This window comes from Bos indicus, chromosome 10, assembly GCF_029378745.1.
Source record: "Bos indicus isolate NIAB-ARS_2022 breed Sahiwal x Tharparkar chromosome 10, NIAB-ARS_B.indTharparkar_mat_pri_1.0, whole genome shotgun sequence".
In the NCBI taxonomy this organism is placed as follows: domain Eukaryota; kingdom Metazoa; phylum Chordata; class Mammalia; order Artiodactyla; family Bovidae; genus Bos; species Bos indicus.
The window spans coordinates 84,376,686-84,396,765 of NC_091769.1; the positions used below are offsets into that span (position 1 = coordinate 84,376,686).

The window sequence follows — 20,080 nt, forward strand, 5'->3', positions numbered from 1 at the left end:
CCACACCCCCCGCCCCCCACCCCGACTTAAATTTAGCTGCTGCCCAACTTTTCTAGCACTCTCCTGGTTGGTTTGCCTGTCTTAAGATTGTGATGAGTGTTGTGGCCCTGCCCCTTTGCTCCCCTGGAGGTTACAGTAAACTGTGTCTCCATTGATTCTAGGAGAGGTCCAACATCCACGTTAGAATATGTTACTTCGTTCTCATCCGTCTGTGGTCTTCATTACTGCTTTTACAACACGTTTTTAGAACAAGTTCTAGGAGTATGAAGATTATTTTGAAGTTACGTAATACGGTTTTTATATTGCCACGGAAAAGCCATTTTGATAACTGGGCAGAGTGGAGCAGACCAGAAGGAGGGAGGAAATTGGGCTTCTCTTGCACCAGACTGCTCTAGTTGTGAAGTACTGTGAATTGGGTATTTGGCAGTAAGCAATTTTTATATTGTTTTGAGAGCTTTACTTTCTGAAAGGTAATTTCCAAAATGTTCAGAGGGTGGAAAGGCAAACAGTTGGTCAGTAATAGTTCCTCACGATTCAAGTGGAGATACTATGCTGTTTTAACTCATTTAATTTTTCTTGAAGCCTTGGTTTTCTTCACCTGTAAAGTGAAGATTATTGATGATATCCACCTCATAGGTTATTGGAGTTGGGAATTAATTGAGAGAAACGAATGTAAAATCCTTAGTGCAATAACCAGGTAACATATTAAGTGTTTAGGCATATTAACTGATAGTGTTTGTTGTTTAAGAATTTTCACTGAGGTACAGGAGCCTATCCCTGACTTAACATTTCTTCCAGTGTACCCTGGATAGAGTTGTATAAAGTCAGAGTTAATCATTAGTATGTTATTATTAGAAAGAGGCATTGTGATAAGCAAAAACAGCCTTTGGATTGGCAATTTAGGATAGTGGGGACCTTGGAGTCCTTATCCGCGAATTGTATTCTTTTGGATAAGTTAGCTTCTTCATCAGTAAAAGAAAAATATATTTTACACTAGGTAATTTGGGAGGCTAAATGAGATGACCTGTGTTGAAAGCTTTTGTAAACAAAAGTAGATTAAAATTAGTTGATGTTTTCATGACATTGGTAACCCCAGAAGATGAATTATTTCCTTTTTGGCTACCCCCAAGTTAGCTGTATTTCATATACTTTCTTAATTTACACATAATTTAGAGAAAAATTATATTGACTGTTCTGTAGAAATGATAGTAATCATTGGCTCTTAATATTGTATAAAAGCATGCTGTTTATCTTTTTAATTTCTTGATAGTTCTTTATGATACTGCTACTGATGTTCATAAGAGGATTTTGATTCCTCAGTTTTTTGAATATAATTTTTCCTAACTTTTTTTGAATTTTGAAACTCCAGAAAATGAAAACATATTTTCACTGAGAATTACTGCTATTGCTTTTTAACTTTTTATTTTGACATAATTTCAGACTTAAAAAAATGTTGTAAGAATGGTACAAAAGGATTCTCAAATATCTTTCACCCAGATTCCCCAAATGTTAACAGTTTACCTGTTTGCTTTATCTTCCTCTTCTCTTTGTCTTCATAGTTTTCTTCTGAAATCTTTGCTAGTAAGTTGCAGATGTGGCGTCCCTCTTAACCCCCCCCCCCAATACTTAAGTGTGTATTTCCTAAAAACAATTACATTCTCTAACAACAAAATCAGGAAATTAATATTGATACAGTGTAGTCTACAGGTCTTAATTTGGTTTTGCCTGAAGGAGTCAGGAATTGGTATTGATAATTTTTTTTTAAAGTTTATTAAGGTATAATTGACATATAAAACACGCTCATTGTAATGTATGATTCAGTGATTTTTTAGTATATGTGCAGAGATGTGCAACCATTGTCTCAAAGGCGCTCTCTTTTTTGTTTACAAGTCACTTCCTACTCCCACCGTAGCTCCAGACTGCCACTGATCTCTGTTGCGTTAGGCTTGCCTTGCGTAGGCTGGGACAGTTACGTCATCCATTGTACCTTGCAGGCTGTACGCACAGCAGGAGACAGTGCATGCTACACTAATAATCATTCATATCTAATGTTTAGCCCCTGGGTTGGTTGTGTAACTACATGTATCTTAAAATTTTCTCTCTTAGAACTAATAAAAATAATGTTAGAAAAGAATCTGGCACATAATTGGAGCTAGATGTTCTATGGAATAAATGAGTAAGTTGTATATGAGTGTTTGCTGAGGAGGAACTGTTGGTTTTAGAAAGTTGTCCTGATGAGGTTAGCCTGTTAAGTCTATATCCCAGGTGAAATACTTTGTTTCTGTCAGGATAAATTTGTAATGGATGAATGCATATAAGCAGTAATGGTATTCTTAAGAGTGCAGAAAAAGTGGTTAAAGGTGAAAAAGAAAAGCAGAGTGCATAGATGAAGCTTTAGAAGTTTATTTTGTTTTGGGGGAGGACCAAATTTATTGAGATAAAATTTACATACATTAAAATGCATCCATTTTAATTTCAGTCAATTTTGATGAATACCTAAACCTGTCTGATCACTGCCACAATAGAGATAGGAAACACTTCCAACATAGGTTCTTGTTTTTGTTATTTTGGGCCATAAAGTTTCATCCTTGGTGGATAAAAATGTTTTGAACCTTCCAAAAGTGAAGCACTGCTTTTCAAGTATTCTTTAAATGCTTTAAATTTAAAGTATTTTTTAAGTAAGTCATTTCAATGCTGATAAAATAAGCTCATCTCTGTTAAACCCCACACACAATCCCTCGGCAATTGACCACATTCAGAATATATCTAGAAACCAGTATTGTGTCACTTCACTGCCACCACCTGTTCTAGGCCACCTCTCTTGCCTGGGTTATTTCAGTAGTCTCTTACTTTTCTACCCTTGTTCTCCTCCAGTCTTAACATAGGGGCCAGTGACACTGTTAAAATAAAAGTCAGGTCAAAAACCTTTCGGAATAAAACCAGTATTTTTACAGCAGTTTACAAAGCATTACATTCTTTGAACCCCCTTCCCATCTCCAGTTTGCGCCAGTACTGTGCTTCAGCTGTTGGCCTTCTTACTCCTCGTGCAGACACACCTCAGGTTCTTTGTATTTGCAGTTTCCTTTGCTTGAAAGGCTGTTGCCCCCCAATATAGGGCTTTCTGCCTCATTCTCTTGCAAGTCTTTTTAAATGTTGCCTTCTTGGTGAAGCCTGACCACCTTGTCTAAAATAAAGCATTCTTTAGCTCTCTTCCCTATTTCATTCAACAAAGTACATACCAACTTTGAATATCTTTATAATGTATTGTAAGAGTATTACAGTTTATCAACTACAGGTAGATAAACTTTGCTTATTCTAAAAGTTTATTCTCAGTCATTCCATATACATCAAAACATACCAAACTCTATGTTGAAATATGTGGTTGATACTCTCCTTTTAGGGTGTTTAAAGTGAACATTAATAATTATCAGAGATCACCAGAAATGTTTGTTTTCTGAATTTCCGTAGGAGGGGCCATTATCTTATTAAGATTGCCTTCATCTTTGAAGTTCAGCCTATGAATAAGCAAGTTTTAAACAGTTCCAAATAAAAGGGAAATATTCTGTAGAAAAATTGGAGTGAATGAAATGGGTGTATTGCATAAACTAAAACATAATCTGGTTAATTCTTAACAGAATGAAAAGACATTTGAAAACTGAAAAAATATAGTTTAAATGCCAAGAACATAGAGGGTTTTTTGTTTTGTTTTGTTTTGTTTTTAAAGCAGTACTTGCATTTAATACTTGGGGGAAAAGTGATTCTAAAGATGAATTCATGGTTCAATCTTTGTAACCATTGTGAGGCTAGGTGCTTGTCACTGCTCGAATTGTACCCACACATGGTAACTTAATAAATTTATTTAAAGAGTTTCTTAGAGTTTATTTGTTTACTGATTCATTCATTGAACAGGTATTAATAACAACTGTTCTTCTAAGAAAGTGCTGAGATAGAGCATTATAATGATAATATCAGAGCTTCTGTAAGTAGGACAGTAGTAGCCCTCAATGTTTTGAAAGGATACACACTCTTGTCCCCTTCCATATAGAATATTTGCTTTTGTTTTGGGCAAAAAAGTATTTTTAAAAATCATTTAAAGATTCAGCACATGTGCAGTCTTAAATTAGTTGCATTCATACCTACTATTTTAAGGCATTTCCAATAGCTTACTAGCTGGTATATGGCATTATTCTAGATATTTATTTTACCTGTAAAGCTTTCTGAATATTTTAAGTGTGCTGTGTTTTTGAAATTGAAGTTTATATTTTATAGAATATTTCAATATTTTAACTTAAGGGAAAACACTCTGAGGAAGAATAGCTATGAAGATGAAGGGCATGCTTTTTAAAGAAATGTCTGATAAAGGAGTAAAAAGATACTCAAATCTCATTAATGAGTAGGGAAATTCAAGGAGAAACGAGTATTTTTTTTTTACTTATCAGATTGGAATGATGGTGCGGATAGAAGGAAGGGGCATACCTAGATACTCTTGGTGGGAATATTAATTTGTACAGTAGGTTTGGAGGAGGATTTGGAGGTAAAGTGTAGATATATAATAGTACTGATCTGTATTATTGAATTACTTGGCACAGGTGCTTAGAGTTATATGTCCATTATGTCCAAGAACATTTAATATTATTTATAAGAGGTAAAATACGGAGATAACCATCCATGTTGGTAGATAGTTGTATCTATATAGTAATAGTTTACTGCATTATAAAGGTTGGAGTAGAAGTTGATGACATGAAGAGATGTTAATAATGAGGGAGAAATGTACATAACAATATACTATGATTACATGGCTTGCACAAAAACATAAATGATTATATATTAGTTTGTGTAGAGAAAGGTATTTTAGAAGAATACAATGATTTATACCAAACTTGGGATTAGAGGCAAGGAAGTGAAGACATGCACTTTTTATCCTCTCTCTTCTGAAGGATGAATAAAACAATATATAAAACCCAGAAAAGAAAATAGTAGAGAAAAACATTTTTTAAAAGCTTTAGACAACTCTGGATCCCTTGTTACGGAGTATAGGTAGGGGAGTTTTTCCAAGGATGCAACAGAAAATCTCCTGTTAATCAAGTTGCATTAATTTTTAAGCTGCATCATTAATATCAGATCAGTCCACTTATTTTGGTGCATGAAATCTTGTTAGGACATTCTAACATCATTTTTCTAAACTTTTCCCAGTAGTTTTGGATACTTGAGTACGTTGACAAAAATATTGACAATATAAAATTTGAGGGTAAGGAAAGTCTTAAGTGTTTCTATTCATTGGGGAAAAGACACAAGTTTTCTTTTAAGTGATACTAGTGTCATAAACGAAATGAAACAGTTCATTGTGTTCTTGTATTTTTAAAAATCAAATACCAGCATCTGATTCTTGAATTTCATCCATTCATTGAATATCGTTCAGGAATGGTAAAGAGGTTTGCTTTAAAGTTTAAGAAAAATTATCACTTTTTTTTCATTGTCATAAATTGGATATTTTCTTTATATTTGAATGATTACAATGGGACCTGATACCTGGAGGTTCCCCCCCACCTCCCCAGGTTTGTAGAATGTCACTGAGACATTGATCTGTTCAAGAACTGGCCAACACTGAATCAGCAAATACTGTGTGACTTTGTTCGTTTAGTTTTCAGGATGCATAAAAAAATGAATGCTTCAGAACACTTAAAAACTGTTAGATATTTTCCTAATTCTGAGTTTGGTTTAAAAAGATTCATTGATGTTTGGTACTTAATTTTTGGATATTAACAACCTCAAAATTTTTTTCTTCCTTTATATGTATTCCCATATGATTGTAGGAGTCTATCCTGAACTTAGATCGTGTACATTTTGGGAACTTATTTTAGAAAAAATCTAAGTTTAAAAAATTCTCAATGGACAGACAGAGAAAAGAGGGTCTTTGCCAACTCCTTTGGGTAAGAAACTTCAGAATTTTGCAGATACTCTAAAAATGAAGGCCAAGAAACCAGGCATATCAAATTGTAAATTTTTCAAATAACGTGATTTGCCATGATTTCTTTCTTTAGACCGCTGCAGTAAGAATGTCTTTCCCCCCTCATTTGAATCGCCCTCCGATGGGAATCCCAGCACTCCCACCAGGGATCCCACCCCCACAGTTCCCTGGCTTTCCACCACCCGTGCCTCCAGGTGAGTTTGTGGTACTGTTGCTTCTGCAGTTGATGACAGTGTTGTGTTAGTTTCTGATATACAAGACAGTGATTCAGTTTCTTGGTTTTTTGTGTGTGTGTGTTTCAGTTTTATATATATGTATAGGCACGTACTTTTTTAAGATTCTTTTTCATTATACTTAAGATACTGAATATAGTTTCCTGTGCTATACAGTAAATCCTTGTTGTTTATCTGTTTTATATATAGTAGTTTATATTTGCTGATCTCAAACTCTTTAATTTTTCCTCCCTGCTTGCCCTTTTGGTAACCATAAGTTTGTTTTCTGTCTGTGAGTCTGTTTGGTAAATAAGTTCATTTGTATCATTTTTTTAGATTTCACATGTACATGGTATCACTTGATGTTTGTGTTTCTCTGATTTACTTCACTTAATATGATAATCTCTGGGTCCATCCATGTTGCTGCAAATGGCATTATTTCATTCTTTTATAGCTAAGTAATATTCCATTGTAAACATCAGTATATACCACATCTTCATTCATTCATCTGTCGGTGTACATTTAGGTTGCTTTCATGTCTTGGCTATTATATATAGTGCTGTTGTGAACATTGGGGTGCATGTATATTTTGAATTAGAGTTTTCTCTGTATATGCCCAGAAGTGGGATTGTGGGATCATATGGTAGCTCTACTTTTAGTTTTTAGGAACCTCCATACTATTTTCTGGGGCTTCCCTGGTGACTCAGTCGGTAAAGATTCTGTCTGCAAGGCAGGAGTCTGCCTGCAGTACAGTAGACCTGGGTTTGATCCCTGGGTCTGGAAAATCCCCCTGGAGAAGGAAATAGCAACCCATTCCGGTATTCCTGCCTGGGAAATCCCTTGGACAGAGGAACCTGGTGGTCTACAGTGCATGGAGTCACAAAGAGTTGGACACGACTTAGCAACTAAACCACAACAACATACTGTTTTCCATAGGGCTGCTCCAGTTTACATTCCCACCAATGATGGTGGTTTTTTTTAATGTGTCCTTATGTCATTGCAATATTATCTTTAGAAAATATGTGTGTGAGTATTGCCCGTTAGCGTTCTAGAAATGTGATGTCTCATTTTCCTATGGTGGGAGTTTTCATTTCTGGCTGAGTATCAAACTCATCTGGGAAATTAAAAATCTTTATTTAAATAATAGGTAATACATTTATACCAATCAAAAAGGTATACAGTGAAAAACTTTTCTTACCTTCCTATATAATTTATTACTATCCCCTTACTGAAACGCGAAAACAAAACAGGGTTATTAGTTTCTTCTTTATCCTTCCAGATGTTTTTTGGTGCATATTACAAGCCGCTCTAAGTATATATTTTTCTATTCCATTTGTTTTTGTGTAATTCCTTTAACACAGATAATGTAGTAACATCATATATATACTATTTTGCCTTAACTTATATATATATAGTTTATATATATATTAACTATATATATAAGTTAATAAAAATTAATATATAAGCTTATATATATATATATGTATTTGACTATTATCTTGGAGAGGTTTCCAAAGTTCTATATAAAAGCTTCCTGTATTCAATGTTTTATAAAGTAAAAGTTTTTTAAGTCCAACCCCAACGTACTGAATCAAATCCTTAGAAATTAAGGCCCAGGAATGTCTTTTTAACAGGTTCACAGGTGATTCCTAAGTATCCATTTAAGCACAGTTAAGAGAACCCAATTTGAGAACTGTTATCTTGAGATTTATAATTAGCACTGCTTGACTTAAACTTTTCCTCTGGTTTATGAGTGGTAGTTCAGATTTTTTTTTTTAATGGGATTGAAAGCATTTTGTACAGATTCAGTTTCCCTTATGAAAGATAGTATCTAAGAGTTCTCCTTACTTTGCATGTTGGGAAGTATTTTCATTTAACGTAGAATCCATGTAATTCAGGTTGAAAGCAACAGATGATCTTGTAAACCAACTAGAAGTATTTCTTTTTTAGGAAAGCTTTACATCAGTGACCTGGCTTTAACCACTGGATTATCTGTTTGAAATTACAGTGTTTACTAAAGAGCTTGACTGTTGCAGAATCAAAAGTACCTTGCAATTGGCTAATTTGATGGGTTGTTAATTCATAACATGTACATTACAGAGGCTCAGCTTTGGGGGCCTCCTACCCTTAGGTCAAGTACACAGCTGTGTTGGAGTAGATGTGAAAAGCCACAAGATAAATATGGAATTTTTCTGGAGTATCATTTAAAGCTTCAGCAATTTGAGGGTAAATCATAATTTAAAAAAACAACTACTTATGCATGTACATCGTGGAGTAGAATGCTGTACTTATAAAAGTTTCTAGGACATTTATGCTTGTAACTAGCTGTTCTAAGCTGTTCTTTTAGATAATCATGGATATGTATTTGTTACCCCCTTGCCGCCAGGGACGTAGTGGGAGAGCTTGAGTACTATCACTGTATTATTCCATGTAACAGTTAATGAATTACAGTTAGTAACTTAACTGCCCTGTGATAAAGGAGTTTGTCCTGAAAAGAGGGATTAAGAAAATAGTATTAACAGAAATCTGAGTAGTTATCAACCATCAAACATTAATTTCTTGAGAAGGATAGTGTCCTGAGCCACTTCATTTGGGCATCAATTTTTGAGGGGTTCTTTATTTTTTTATTAGTCTCATAATATCTATTTTCTGATAGTCTTTCCTAGTAACATACTTTTAACCAAGTCCTTGTGTTACACAATTATAGGGAAGACTAGATTACTTCCAGTTTGTGAAGAAATTTTAAGGCATTGACAATAAAGCTTAATCACTTGTTCAGAATCAGGAAAGGTGATGATGAAAAATCGTTTGTTTCCTTACCGGTGTATTGGTTTTATAGAAGAAATTTTAAATTCCTTTTAATTTTTAAAAAACACATACTAAATGAATTAATAACTGTCCACAATTTTGTACTCATTAAGGCAATAGCAGGTTGTGGTAGTCTTTTTGGTTTATGAGTGTTTTTGTTTTTAAGTTTATTTAGATAGACCAATCTGTAAAGTACATTTGGTTTTGAAAAATATCTCATTAATATCTCACTTATTAGCCTTATATTTCCCCTTAAAAGAACTATGAAGGTACTTATTTTTATGGCATGTACTTAATATAGAATATATTCTTGTATATATAATTATATTCTTAAGACTCATTTTGCTTCTTTTTTAGGGACCCCAATGATTCCTGTACCGATGAGCATTATGGCTCCTGCTCCAACTGTAAGTATAACTTTTAAGGAGGAGTTACAAGTACTACTGCTTTTAATTGAATCTAAACAGTTTGATAAACAGATAAATTATTTTAAAAGTTTAAATAATAGGAAGAAAGAGCATTTTTATATATCATACTAATTTAAATATTATTTTATCTCAAGTACAGTTGCTCCTAAAATAATGCTCCCTAAATAAATTATTTTGTTTTTGTGATTTTCCTCTTCTTGTCTAGACTCTTCATATACTGTTACTTCAGATTTAGACATTGACTCTTCCATCACTCCCTCATGTCTTGGTCCTTGAAAGTAGGAGATGTGATCTGACGTATCTGATTTCTTAAAAGAAAAAAAAAAATGCAGAAATGATCTAGTAGAAATTTAAAATTTGAAATGAATGTTGAATATATTTTTACACTTTGCTCTGACATACCTGATTTTTAGCTTCTTCAAAACTATTTTTTTTCTCTGTCCTCTGTCGTCAAGCTTTCTTAAGTTTTACTGAAACTTCTTCTCTGCTGAAGTTTTATTATTCAGTCTTATGTCTTGAACTTTAATTCTCCACATTCATAAAAGCTTCTGTACACTCTAGGCATCTTAGTTAAGAATGCTAGTATACTGTAGAAAGAAAGAAAGTGAAGTCGCTCAGTCGTGTCCGACTCTTTCCAACCCCCTGACCGTAGCCTACCAGGCTCCTCTGTCCATGGGATTTTCCAGACAATAGTACTGGAGTGGATTGCCATTTCCTTCTCCAGGGGATCTTCCCGACCCAGGGATCAAACTCCAGTCTCCCACATTGTAGACAGATGCTTTACCGTCTGAGCCACCAGGGAAGTCCTCAAGACTAGTATACTGTAACACGTGATTAAATGATAACCCCCTTGATGTATATTTAACCAGAATTTTTCTTTGAGTTAATTAGTAGAATATAGAGTTTAAATTGTAATTCTTTTGTGAGGGAGATTAGGTCTCATTACTTTTAGCTATTTTTGTTTTTTTGACCTGTGGGTTTTGAAGAGGGAGGGAAGTGTTATTTATATTAAAAGCATAGTGAAATAGGAACTTGCTGTGAGGCGGACCAAGGGGGCGGTCCAGCTCTTCTTGCATTGGACATTCATTGGAAGACATGCACTGGGAAACCTCCGCATGACAAGTACTCTTATCCTCCTGCATGTCAGCCTAGGAAAGGCAGCTCCCCCAATTCACCACTTCAGTGCTGACTGTATATGTTTTGCTAGATTCAGTTCCAAATATAAAGATGAGTAAGACTATTCCCTCTGGGAATTTGAACTTTATGAAAGGAAAAATAAGATAGAAACACAAGTAACTGAGAAAAGGTAAACCTAAAGTGTGGGGAGAGTGCTATGGGAATATTTGAAATTCTGCAGGAAAATTAGCAGGGATAATTGAAGTTTCCTTTTATACTAGTACAGAGTACAGTAGGTGAAGAAATGTGTGGGTATATTTGAAAACTTTAAATGATTTTTGATGTCTTAAACATAAAATTTCTATCCAAGATTTTTTATTTGGTCGTCCAAGTTGTGTTTAAAAGAAAGGTAATCCAATAGTGAGTTTCCCTGGTGGCTCAGTGGTAAGGAATCCGCCTGCCAATGCAGGAGATGCAGGTTCGATTACTGATCCAGGAACATCTCCTGGAGAAGGAAATGGTAACACACTCCAGTATTATTGCTGGGAAATCCCATGGACAGAGGAGCCTGGAGGGCTACAGTCCTTGGGGTTGCAAAAGAGTTGGATACAACTTAGCTACTAAACAATAACAGCAAAATCTAATAGTGACACTTTACTTGTCATGAATAAGTTGTATTAATGAAAAATGTGCTTTGAGAACTTTATATTAAATACATAGAACCCATAGTAATATTAAATATATAGAACCTGTAGTTATATTAAATATATAGAACCTGTCCTTTATGTTTGCTACTTTAAAATAGGTGTTTGGGGACTTCCCTGGTGGTCCAGTGGTTAAGGCTCTGAGCTTCCACTTGCAGTGGGTATGGGTTCCATCCGGGTGTGGGAACTAAGTTCCCGCATGGTGTTTGATGTGGCTAAAAAAAAAAAGCTAAAATTGATGTTTTACCCTAGTGTTATATTAAGTGTGACCGCAAATTTAATTGCAAGTTCAAATGTTATTGTCTTTCTTCACTTTAGGTCTTAGTACCCACAGTGTCCATGGTTGGAAAGCATTTGGGAGCAAGAAAGGATCATCCAGGCTTGAAGGCTAAAGAGAATGATGAAAACTGTGGCCCCACCACTACAGTTTTTGTTGGCAACATTTCTGAGAAAGCCTCAGACATGCTTATAAGACAGCTCCTTGCTGTAAGTTAAACTGTTTATTTTTCATTAAAAAACTTTTTTGTTGTTAATTTCAGGCTTAAGAAAAATCAGAGAAGACTGAATTATTGTCTCGCTTATATTTTGAAAAGTTTCAATCCTGCAAAAAAGTTGAATAGTGAACACCTTTGCAACACATTTTGCCACATTTGTTTTCTTTCTCTCTCTCCACACACACGCCTCTCAGTTTTTTTCTGAATAGTTTGGGAATAAGTTGTGGCTTTACATTTCACCTCTGAATACTTCTTATATCTCCTATGACCAAGATACTTGCCTGCATTTTTCACACTTAGGAAATTTAAGGCTGATTCAGTATTGTTAATTAAAATACATACAGCTCATATTTTTACCAACAGTTTCTATAATAGGTGTTTTTTGTTTTTGGTCTATAATCCAATCAGGGATGTATATACATTGCATTAATTGTCGTGGTTCTTTAGATAGCTTCTTTATTATAAGTTCCCTGCCTCTTTTTGTTTAACTTGTTTTTGTTTTTCGTGATATTGATGTTTTGAAGTGTCTGGGTCTTTTGCAGAATGTCTCACCCGATTTGAATGCATTTTTTAGAATGGCCATGTGTGATGACTATTCTCAGGTGCAGCATAGGAAGAAACACCATGTCTCTTGGTTCCATTTTTGATGGTATTAAGTTATTTGTTAAGGTGATCTGATCTCTCCATTTTAGGATATCTTTTCTCCCTTTGTCATTAATGAGTAACCTCTGGGTTAATATTTTGAGACTGTGTGAGTTCTTTTCTTTAGAAGCCTTTGGAACAATGATGTTAACGTCTAGTGGCGATTGATTGACTCCCTTTAAAGTTTTTATTCTGAGCATATATAGTCAGTTTTTTTGACTTGGTCATTGATTTTCTTTTTTGTCTTAGTCTTAAAATTCATCCTGATGCTACATGCACATTTTAAGTGAAAGAATACTGATTTTTTTAATGAAAAATAATGCTATCCATACTCACTCCTTCCATAATCTCTACTATGTCTTAGAGAAGTTATTTTAAAATTTTTTCCTTTTTCATTTTATAGGTAATGTACATTATTGCCATTTCTGTTTTATAAATCATGTTATCTTTGCATTAAAAAGTGTTCAGAAAAAAAAGGGATTTAAAAAATAAACATAAAACCTAGCTTTGTCAGATCTTAGTGTTTTGTGATGCTAGCTTTAGATTTTCATCCCAGAGAAACAAAACATGAAGGTCCTAATTCTCATTTCTGTCTTCCACAGAGGTAATAACCAGAGGGAATCCATTATCCTAAACTGGGTGTTTATCATTCCTGACCATATTTTTTACTTTAATTACGTATTTATATTCATAAAAGTTTATCATTTATGAGTTTAAATTCTGCGTTCCTCCAGTTTGCTTTTTTCGCCCAGCATATACGCAGCTCTAGTTTGTTCACTTTTCACTGCTATATACCATTGCATTACAGAGATAAGCGATAAATCGTCAGATTGTTTACTGATGGTCATATGGATCATTTTCACTTTTTGATATTGTTTTGCTATGTTATTACTGGTAATATGTCTTTATAAGCGAACATGGAAGTGCTTGCTTTGGCAGCACATACTAAGTGAACATGAAATAAATTCTGTCATGTATTCTCTTAGAAGTGGAATTTCTGTCATTGGGCATGCTTATCTTCACTTTGAAAGATAATGCCAATTTTCCCCCAAGGTAGAACGTTGGAAGGACATTTTATTTATTGTATTTCTATTACAGATGTATTTTTAATTTTATTATTACTTATTTATTTTTGGCTGCACCGAGTCTTGATTGTTTGGCCTGGGCTTTCTCTAGTTGTGGCGAGTAGGGAACTGCTCTTCGCTGTGGTGGGTGGGCTCCTGGTTGCAGTGGTTCCTTCTGTTGAGGAGCACAGGCTCTCGGCATGCGGGGTCAGTAGTTGCGACTTGTGGGCTCTAGTGCAGGCTCAACAACTGTGGCGCATGGACTTAGCTGCCCTATAGCATGTGGGCTCTTACTTCCCTTGTTAGAGATTGAACCTGTGTCCACCCACATCGGCAGGCAGATTCTTAACCACTGACCCACCAGGGAAGTCCTCAGAGGACATTTTAAAAACATGTTTATTGAGATATAATCCACACACCATAAAATTCACCCTTTTATAATGCACAGTTCAGTGGCCTTTAGTATATTCAGAGAGTTTTGCAAACATCACAACTGTCTTAATTCTGAACATTTTTATCACCCCATATAGAAATATATATATATATATAGAAAAACATGCTGTACCCATTAACATTGCTTCCCATTTTCTCCTTCCCTCAGCATCTGTTAAACCTGTCTCTGTGGATTTGCTTGTTCTGTGCATTTTATGTAAATGGATGTTTAGAATATGGGGCTTTTTTGTTTTGTCTTTCACTTAGCCTGATGTTTGTAAGATTCACCTATGGTGTAGCTTATTAGTGAAACTTTGTTCCTTTTTATGGCCAACTAATACTCCATTTAATGGATACACTACATTTTGTTATCCATTTATCAGTTGATGGACAACCAGTTGTTTCCACTGTGCTGCTGTGAATAATGATGCTGTGAATATTCATGTACAAGTTTTTATGTGGATATATGTGTATGTTTTCAATTTGAAACATCCCTTTTGAAAACTGTTGTTGATGTATATGTGCAGCAGAGTGTTTTTTAAGATATCTTTGAATTCTTGAATTTATCTCTTCTGTTTCTCTTTTTACTTGTAAGACTTTACATGGATGTCTGAGGAGCTTTGATTGTCCATATTTAAGAGTTAAGGATTAAAAGACTTGTGTACATAAGCTTACTTTGTAAAATGTTGGGCATCGCTGTAGGGTAATCTGACTGGCAGCCAGAGGTTTTAAATTCCGTGGAATGTTCTTTGAGGTGGGTTGATTTCTCTAGAAAACTTACAGTTTTATGCCTAGTTAAGTTTATGATTGACTGCCTGTATGAGGTTGCAGGTACAGGATTGACTTGAAGCATTTTTTGTTCACTTTCTTCAGATTTTTGCTGTTCAGGCTGTCTTCTCTAGTGGTGGGGAAAAGGTAATTGATGAAGCCTCTGAGACTTTGATTATTTCATATTTGTATTGTCAGGCAGTAACTTATTTTTATTCAGCTTCACACTTCAGCCCAATACTCCACAGTACCTTTTGCCCGCGGTTTGGATCCACTAGGTTTTATATTGATAGAATCAGTTAGCCTAATTTTTTCTTTCTTATCAGTATCTGCTTCTGTACACACTTGGAGTCATAGCTTTCTTTGCTTTCCTGAATGAGCTATTATCCATCCATTTGCCTTTTGTCTTTGCAAAATTTTGTTGAATTCTGGTGTTATTCTCTCACACTATGTTTGACCTTATGGTATTTTGTTTTTTATATGTATTTTGGCTGCACCGTGAGGTGTGTGGAATCTTACTTAGTTCCTTGACCAGGAATTGAACCCATACCTGCTATAGTGGAAACTTAAAGTCTTAATTTCTAGATTAGACTACCAGGGAAGTCCCAATTCTTTGACTATCATTTTAGTAGTTTCTCTGAATGAAGATGTGAAAAATCCATGCATTTCTCAGCTTTGACAGACAATCTTTAGTTATTACTTTCCATAAAACTTTATTTAAGCCTTCTAATTTTTCTTTAATAATTAGAAATAAACTTTGTGAGTAAACAAAATGTAATAAATATCCCACCCTTCAGACAACCTGCCCCATTAACATTTTAGAGTATTTCTGATCATTTTATGAAAACTTTTTCTTTACATAGTTAAAAATCTTACTGTTGGGACTTCCAGTGGTTAAGACTGAATGGTCCAGTGGTTAAGACTCCATGTTTCTAATACAGGGGATGCAGGTTCGATCCCGGTCGAGGAACTGAAGAGCCCATTCGCCTTGGGTGTGGCCAAAAAGAAAAAGCTTCCTGTGTATCTGCAATTTCATGTCTCATGATATATTTGCATCCCATATCAAGCATTTCCCTATGTCTTTAAAAATCCTTTATAATATATACATGTGTTTTAAAACAGTCTTTATGGACTTACAGTATTTACTTGAATGTATTATAGTTTTAACTATTACAATATTTGGGCATTTTTGGTTTATTTACATGTATTTGTAAGATACATAAAACTAAAATGTCTAATTTATTGAAAGATAGTTTTCTGGAAATAAGAGTCAGTAAGAATTTATATTTTCCTTTAAAATGACTTGTGTATTTTATTCATATAATAAGTTTGTGGGAATTGCAAAATTTAGTTGCTGAGAAGAATTTTTTGGCTTCTGTTTTTTCCTAAGCAGGAATACAATTATGTTCTTATTTGCATTATAACTTTAAGTGGTAAGGATGTTTTTTGTTTTCTTTTAAAGAAATGTGGCTTGGTTTTGAGCTGGAAGAGAGTGCAAGGTGCATCTGGAAAACTTCAAGGTAGGTACCTTATTTATTGAGATCATCTTAATCTGTGAGTATAAGTTACGTTTGCATTTGCTCTTGTTGTCGTTAACCATGGAAGAGTTCTGTAACTAGCACTCTGTCCTCACTCCTACTGGAATAAGGACCAAAGGCAATTGGGAAGAAGTTGGCTGAGAGGTGAGATTAGAAAGTGAAAAAGGCTAGCAGGAGGTAGGAGAGGGAGGAAAAATTAGACTAACTGATTTCTTATTACTTTAAAAAGTTTTTTTGTTTCAGAGCAGGAGTGTATGATCAAGATGGAACAATAAAAAAAAAAAGAAACAGGACTTAGGAAGGAAGTGTAGAAGAGATGATAAGATGACCTGTTAGTCTTAAAAGCAAACTATTCTTTTCATACTAGTTGGCAGAAACACCTGTTTGATATACATTCTTTAAACACTATTATTATGGAAAAATTCATAAATATATAAATTGGCAGAATAGTGTGAACTCTTATGTACTTGTTGTCTAGCGTTATAACATTTATTAGGTCATGCCATTTGAGCTTAACCTGTACCCTGTCCATTTTCTTTTTGTATTATTTTTGTACAGTCCTGAGCACCAGATCATTTTGTCTATAAATATTTTTATGTCTCTAAAAGATAAGTTTTTTTAAATTAATTAATTTATTTTAATTGGAGGCTAATTACAGTATTGTAGTGGTTTTTTGCCATACATTGACATGATTCAGCCATGGGTGTACATGTGTTCCTCATCCTGAATCCCCCTCCCACATAAGATAAGTTCTTTTTAAAAAACATAACCTAAAATGCAATTATAAGACCAGAGGAAAAAACATTTCTTCTAATTATTCTCAGTATTCAGATATCCGACATTCAGTCAATATCCAGTCCATGATCAGATGTCCAGCTGACTCAAATGTCAGTTTCTTGAATAGTCCTTTTGACTCAGGATTCATGTAAAATCCCTGCATTGCGATTGGTTGACATATTTTTGAGACTCTTAATATTTTTAGTTCTTCTGTTTTTCTTCTTTCTCTTGAGATTTGTTGGAGAAACTAGGTCATTTGCCCAGTAGTGTTTTCTCAGTTTGGATTTGCTGATTGCAGCTCTAGTAGAGTTATGTGCCTTGCATCTCTGTCCACTGCATTGTAATGTAAACTGTTTGGTAGTTGTAGCTTGAGACTTGATCAAATTTGAGTTTGTCTGTGTTATTTTTGTTGATACTTTTATATGTAAGAATTCTGATTAGGAGTTTCTTCAGTTAGGAGTCATATTCGGTTATAATTTTTTTTTTTAATGGTAGCAGCTATTGTCAGTGACTAGTTGATTCATTCACTGGGGGATTGCCAAATGTAACAGTCTGTTTGGAAGAATTCTGTTATTCCTTCATTGAAGAACAAATCATCAAGAATACATCCATAAGGATAAACTTCCTTTTCCATGTACTATTTGTACATGTACTATTTCCATGTACTACTTAGAGATATAATTTCTGTAAGAAAAATGGGATAAATGCTTTGGTTCTTTTAATTTTTCAAAAGAATGATCTTATGTTCTTTTAATTTTTCAAAAGAATGATCTTATGTTCTTAGCATCCTCTAGCAGTGACTTTTTTAAGACCTATTTTGAACTTCTAGATTGATGCATATTTAATTTGTTGTTATTATATTTAATATAGATTAATTGTCATTGTCCCTAGTGAAGTTTAAGTTGTCTCAGGTTGCCTCTGGAAATTGGATCTTCAGTGATTTTTGACCCAACAGCCATTTCTCAAGAAGCTCTGGTTTTTTTCAGTGGGAAGTTGTTTTCAAAAAGACCATCTGGAAATTGGTGCACTCACTGTAACCATTGTTTGGTCTTTACTTTGCCAATGAACAGTAATTCAAATTCAAACCTAAAAGATTTTTATCTAATCTTTTTTGTCGTACGTGTTTCTTTTCTTCCACATTTAGAATCCTGAGCTTCAACACTGGGGCTGATAGACTATTCAATAATTATTTTTTGTTATTGTTATCCTCTCACATTTCACATACAGTAATTTCAGACCAATACTGTCATCAATAATATGCTTGTTGACAGGTCTTTTTGTCTTTAGGATATATCCCACTTAAGTGTATGGTCAAATTTTCTGTTTTAAAATCACTCAACGAGTAGTTGTATCACTAAGTGTAAACATATTTGGATTCATTCGTTAAATTTTATTTTCAGTGTTTGCTCTTTTCAATTTAATTTTGTTTTAGTATCTGTTTATTAAAAATCATGAAAATAATGAGACTAGCTATTAAAATGAAACAGAGACAGAAAAATTAGACTAGTAAATAGAATAAAAGATCAGTACTTTTGTAGTTTAACATCTCTGAACTGAAAAGTGCTGTATTTAGGTTCAAGCAGCCTTCTTGCCTCTCTGTAGCTATGAAGAAATTGAGGGAGGAATGAATCCATGAAGTAATTAAAAGAATTAATCATGAAATTTGCTATTTTGCTGAGTATTTTTTCAGCAGTTCTAATAAGTAGCATTTTGCCTGATGAGAATTTTTCTTCCTTTCCCATTTTTGTTTTCTTTTTTTTTCTTTTGGTTGTTTGAGAGCGCTAAAAGAGAAATCCATGTTAAAGGTAATTGAAGGAAAATAAGGAGTGATGAAATAATCTTTGCGTTATAATGCTTTGGTCTCTAATGATTTCAGTTTTCCATAAATATTTTTCATCTTTCATAATTGTTTTGATATCTTACTAAATTCTTTGTATCCTTTGCTAGCCTTTGGATTCTGTGAGTATAAGGAACCGGAATCTACGCTCCGTGCACTCAGGTTATTGCATGACCTACAGATTGGAGAGAAGAAGCTACTTGTTAAAGTTGACGCAAAGACAAAGGCACAGCTAGATGAATGGAAAGCAAAGAAGAAAGCTTCTAATGGGGTATGTTTTCTATATTGTCTTCTCTAGGCCAACTGTGCTTTTTCAGTGTAAATGCTTCTCATTATGAATGAATCTAATACAGGGCTTCACAAGATCATCAAGAGTGTGTTTTATATATAGTTATTTTAAGTCTTTTATCTACCCATAGTGGGTGGGTGACTGTTGGTTTGCTTGTTCCAGGTTGGGATGAAGGTAGTAAGGGAGGCTGGACAAGGTTAACTTGCCAGAGAAAACACTGGTACAGACTATTCCAAACAGAGCTAATTCATTAAGACAGCTTTGTAAGTAAGTACAAAATATATTTCAACCTACAAAACTTTTATTAGTTGCCCTTTTTTAGAAGTACACAGGTTTTAAAATGAATTAAAATAAGTCTTATTACTTGTATCAGGTGGTGGCTCTATTAAATGAAGCTAATGTAAAGGAAATTTTTGTATGTTGTGTTGTAATGTATACATTACTACTCCCTCTCAACAAAGCGAAAAATAGCTAAAGCCTTAGTGTATATTTCCTTGTCTTCCCTTCCTAGTTCCTTTTGACATATCAAGCTGAATGAATTCAGAGTAGATTCATTATTACCTTTCTATTTTATAAAAACAAAACAGCCTTTTTGGTCTGTTGAGGCTTTTAACTGTTATTCAAAATAGAAGTAGCTTTCTTAATTCCGTCACTCCCTCTTTTACAAAAACATTGTAAAAGTGTTCATAAAAGCAGAACAACCTCTAAGTAAAAGAAAGTGAAAGTGAAGTCGCTCAGTCATGTCCGACTCTTTGCAACCCCATGGACTGCAGCCTGTCAGCCTCCTCCATCCATGGGATTTTCCAGGTAAGAGTGCTGGAGTGAGTGGATTGCCATTTCCTTCTCCAGGGAATCTTCCCGACCCAGGAATCAAACCCGGGTCTCCCTCATTGCAGGCAGACGCTTTACTGTCTGAGCCACCAGGGAAGCTAAAGAATACGTTAAATACAACCCATAATTCTATCATCATTAGTAACCACCGTAGACATTTTTTGTTGCATAT

The 20,080-nt window shown here is 34.4% G+C and overlaps 1 protein-coding gene across 2 annotated transcripts in view; it reads left to right on the forward strand.

Annotated features, from left to right (window-relative positions):
- The window catches only part of RBM25 (RNA binding motif protein 25), a 53,537-nt gene that overhangs the window by 769 nt on the left and 32,688 nt on the right, over positions 1-20,080 (forward strand). Inside the window, exons 1-6 of one of the 2 annotated variants that reach the window (XM_070797819.1) lie at positions 1,366-5,930; positions 6,042-6,162; positions 9,346-9,395; positions 11,555-11,722; positions 16,099-16,156; positions 18,899-19,059. In XM_070797819.1, the coding sequence (XP_070653920.1) occupies positions 5,889-5,930; positions 6,042-6,162; positions 9,346-9,395; positions 11,555-11,722; positions 16,099-16,156; positions 18,899-19,059 (600 nt within the window). In that variant the 5' untranslated portion in view covers positions 1,366-5,888. Of the gene's footprint in view, positions 1-1,365; positions 5,931-6,041; positions 6,163-9,345; positions 9,396-11,554; positions 11,723-16,098; positions 16,157-18,898; positions 19,060-20,080 lie in introns of those variants that run through there. The other variant, XM_019969172.2, reaches the window with a different exon arrangement.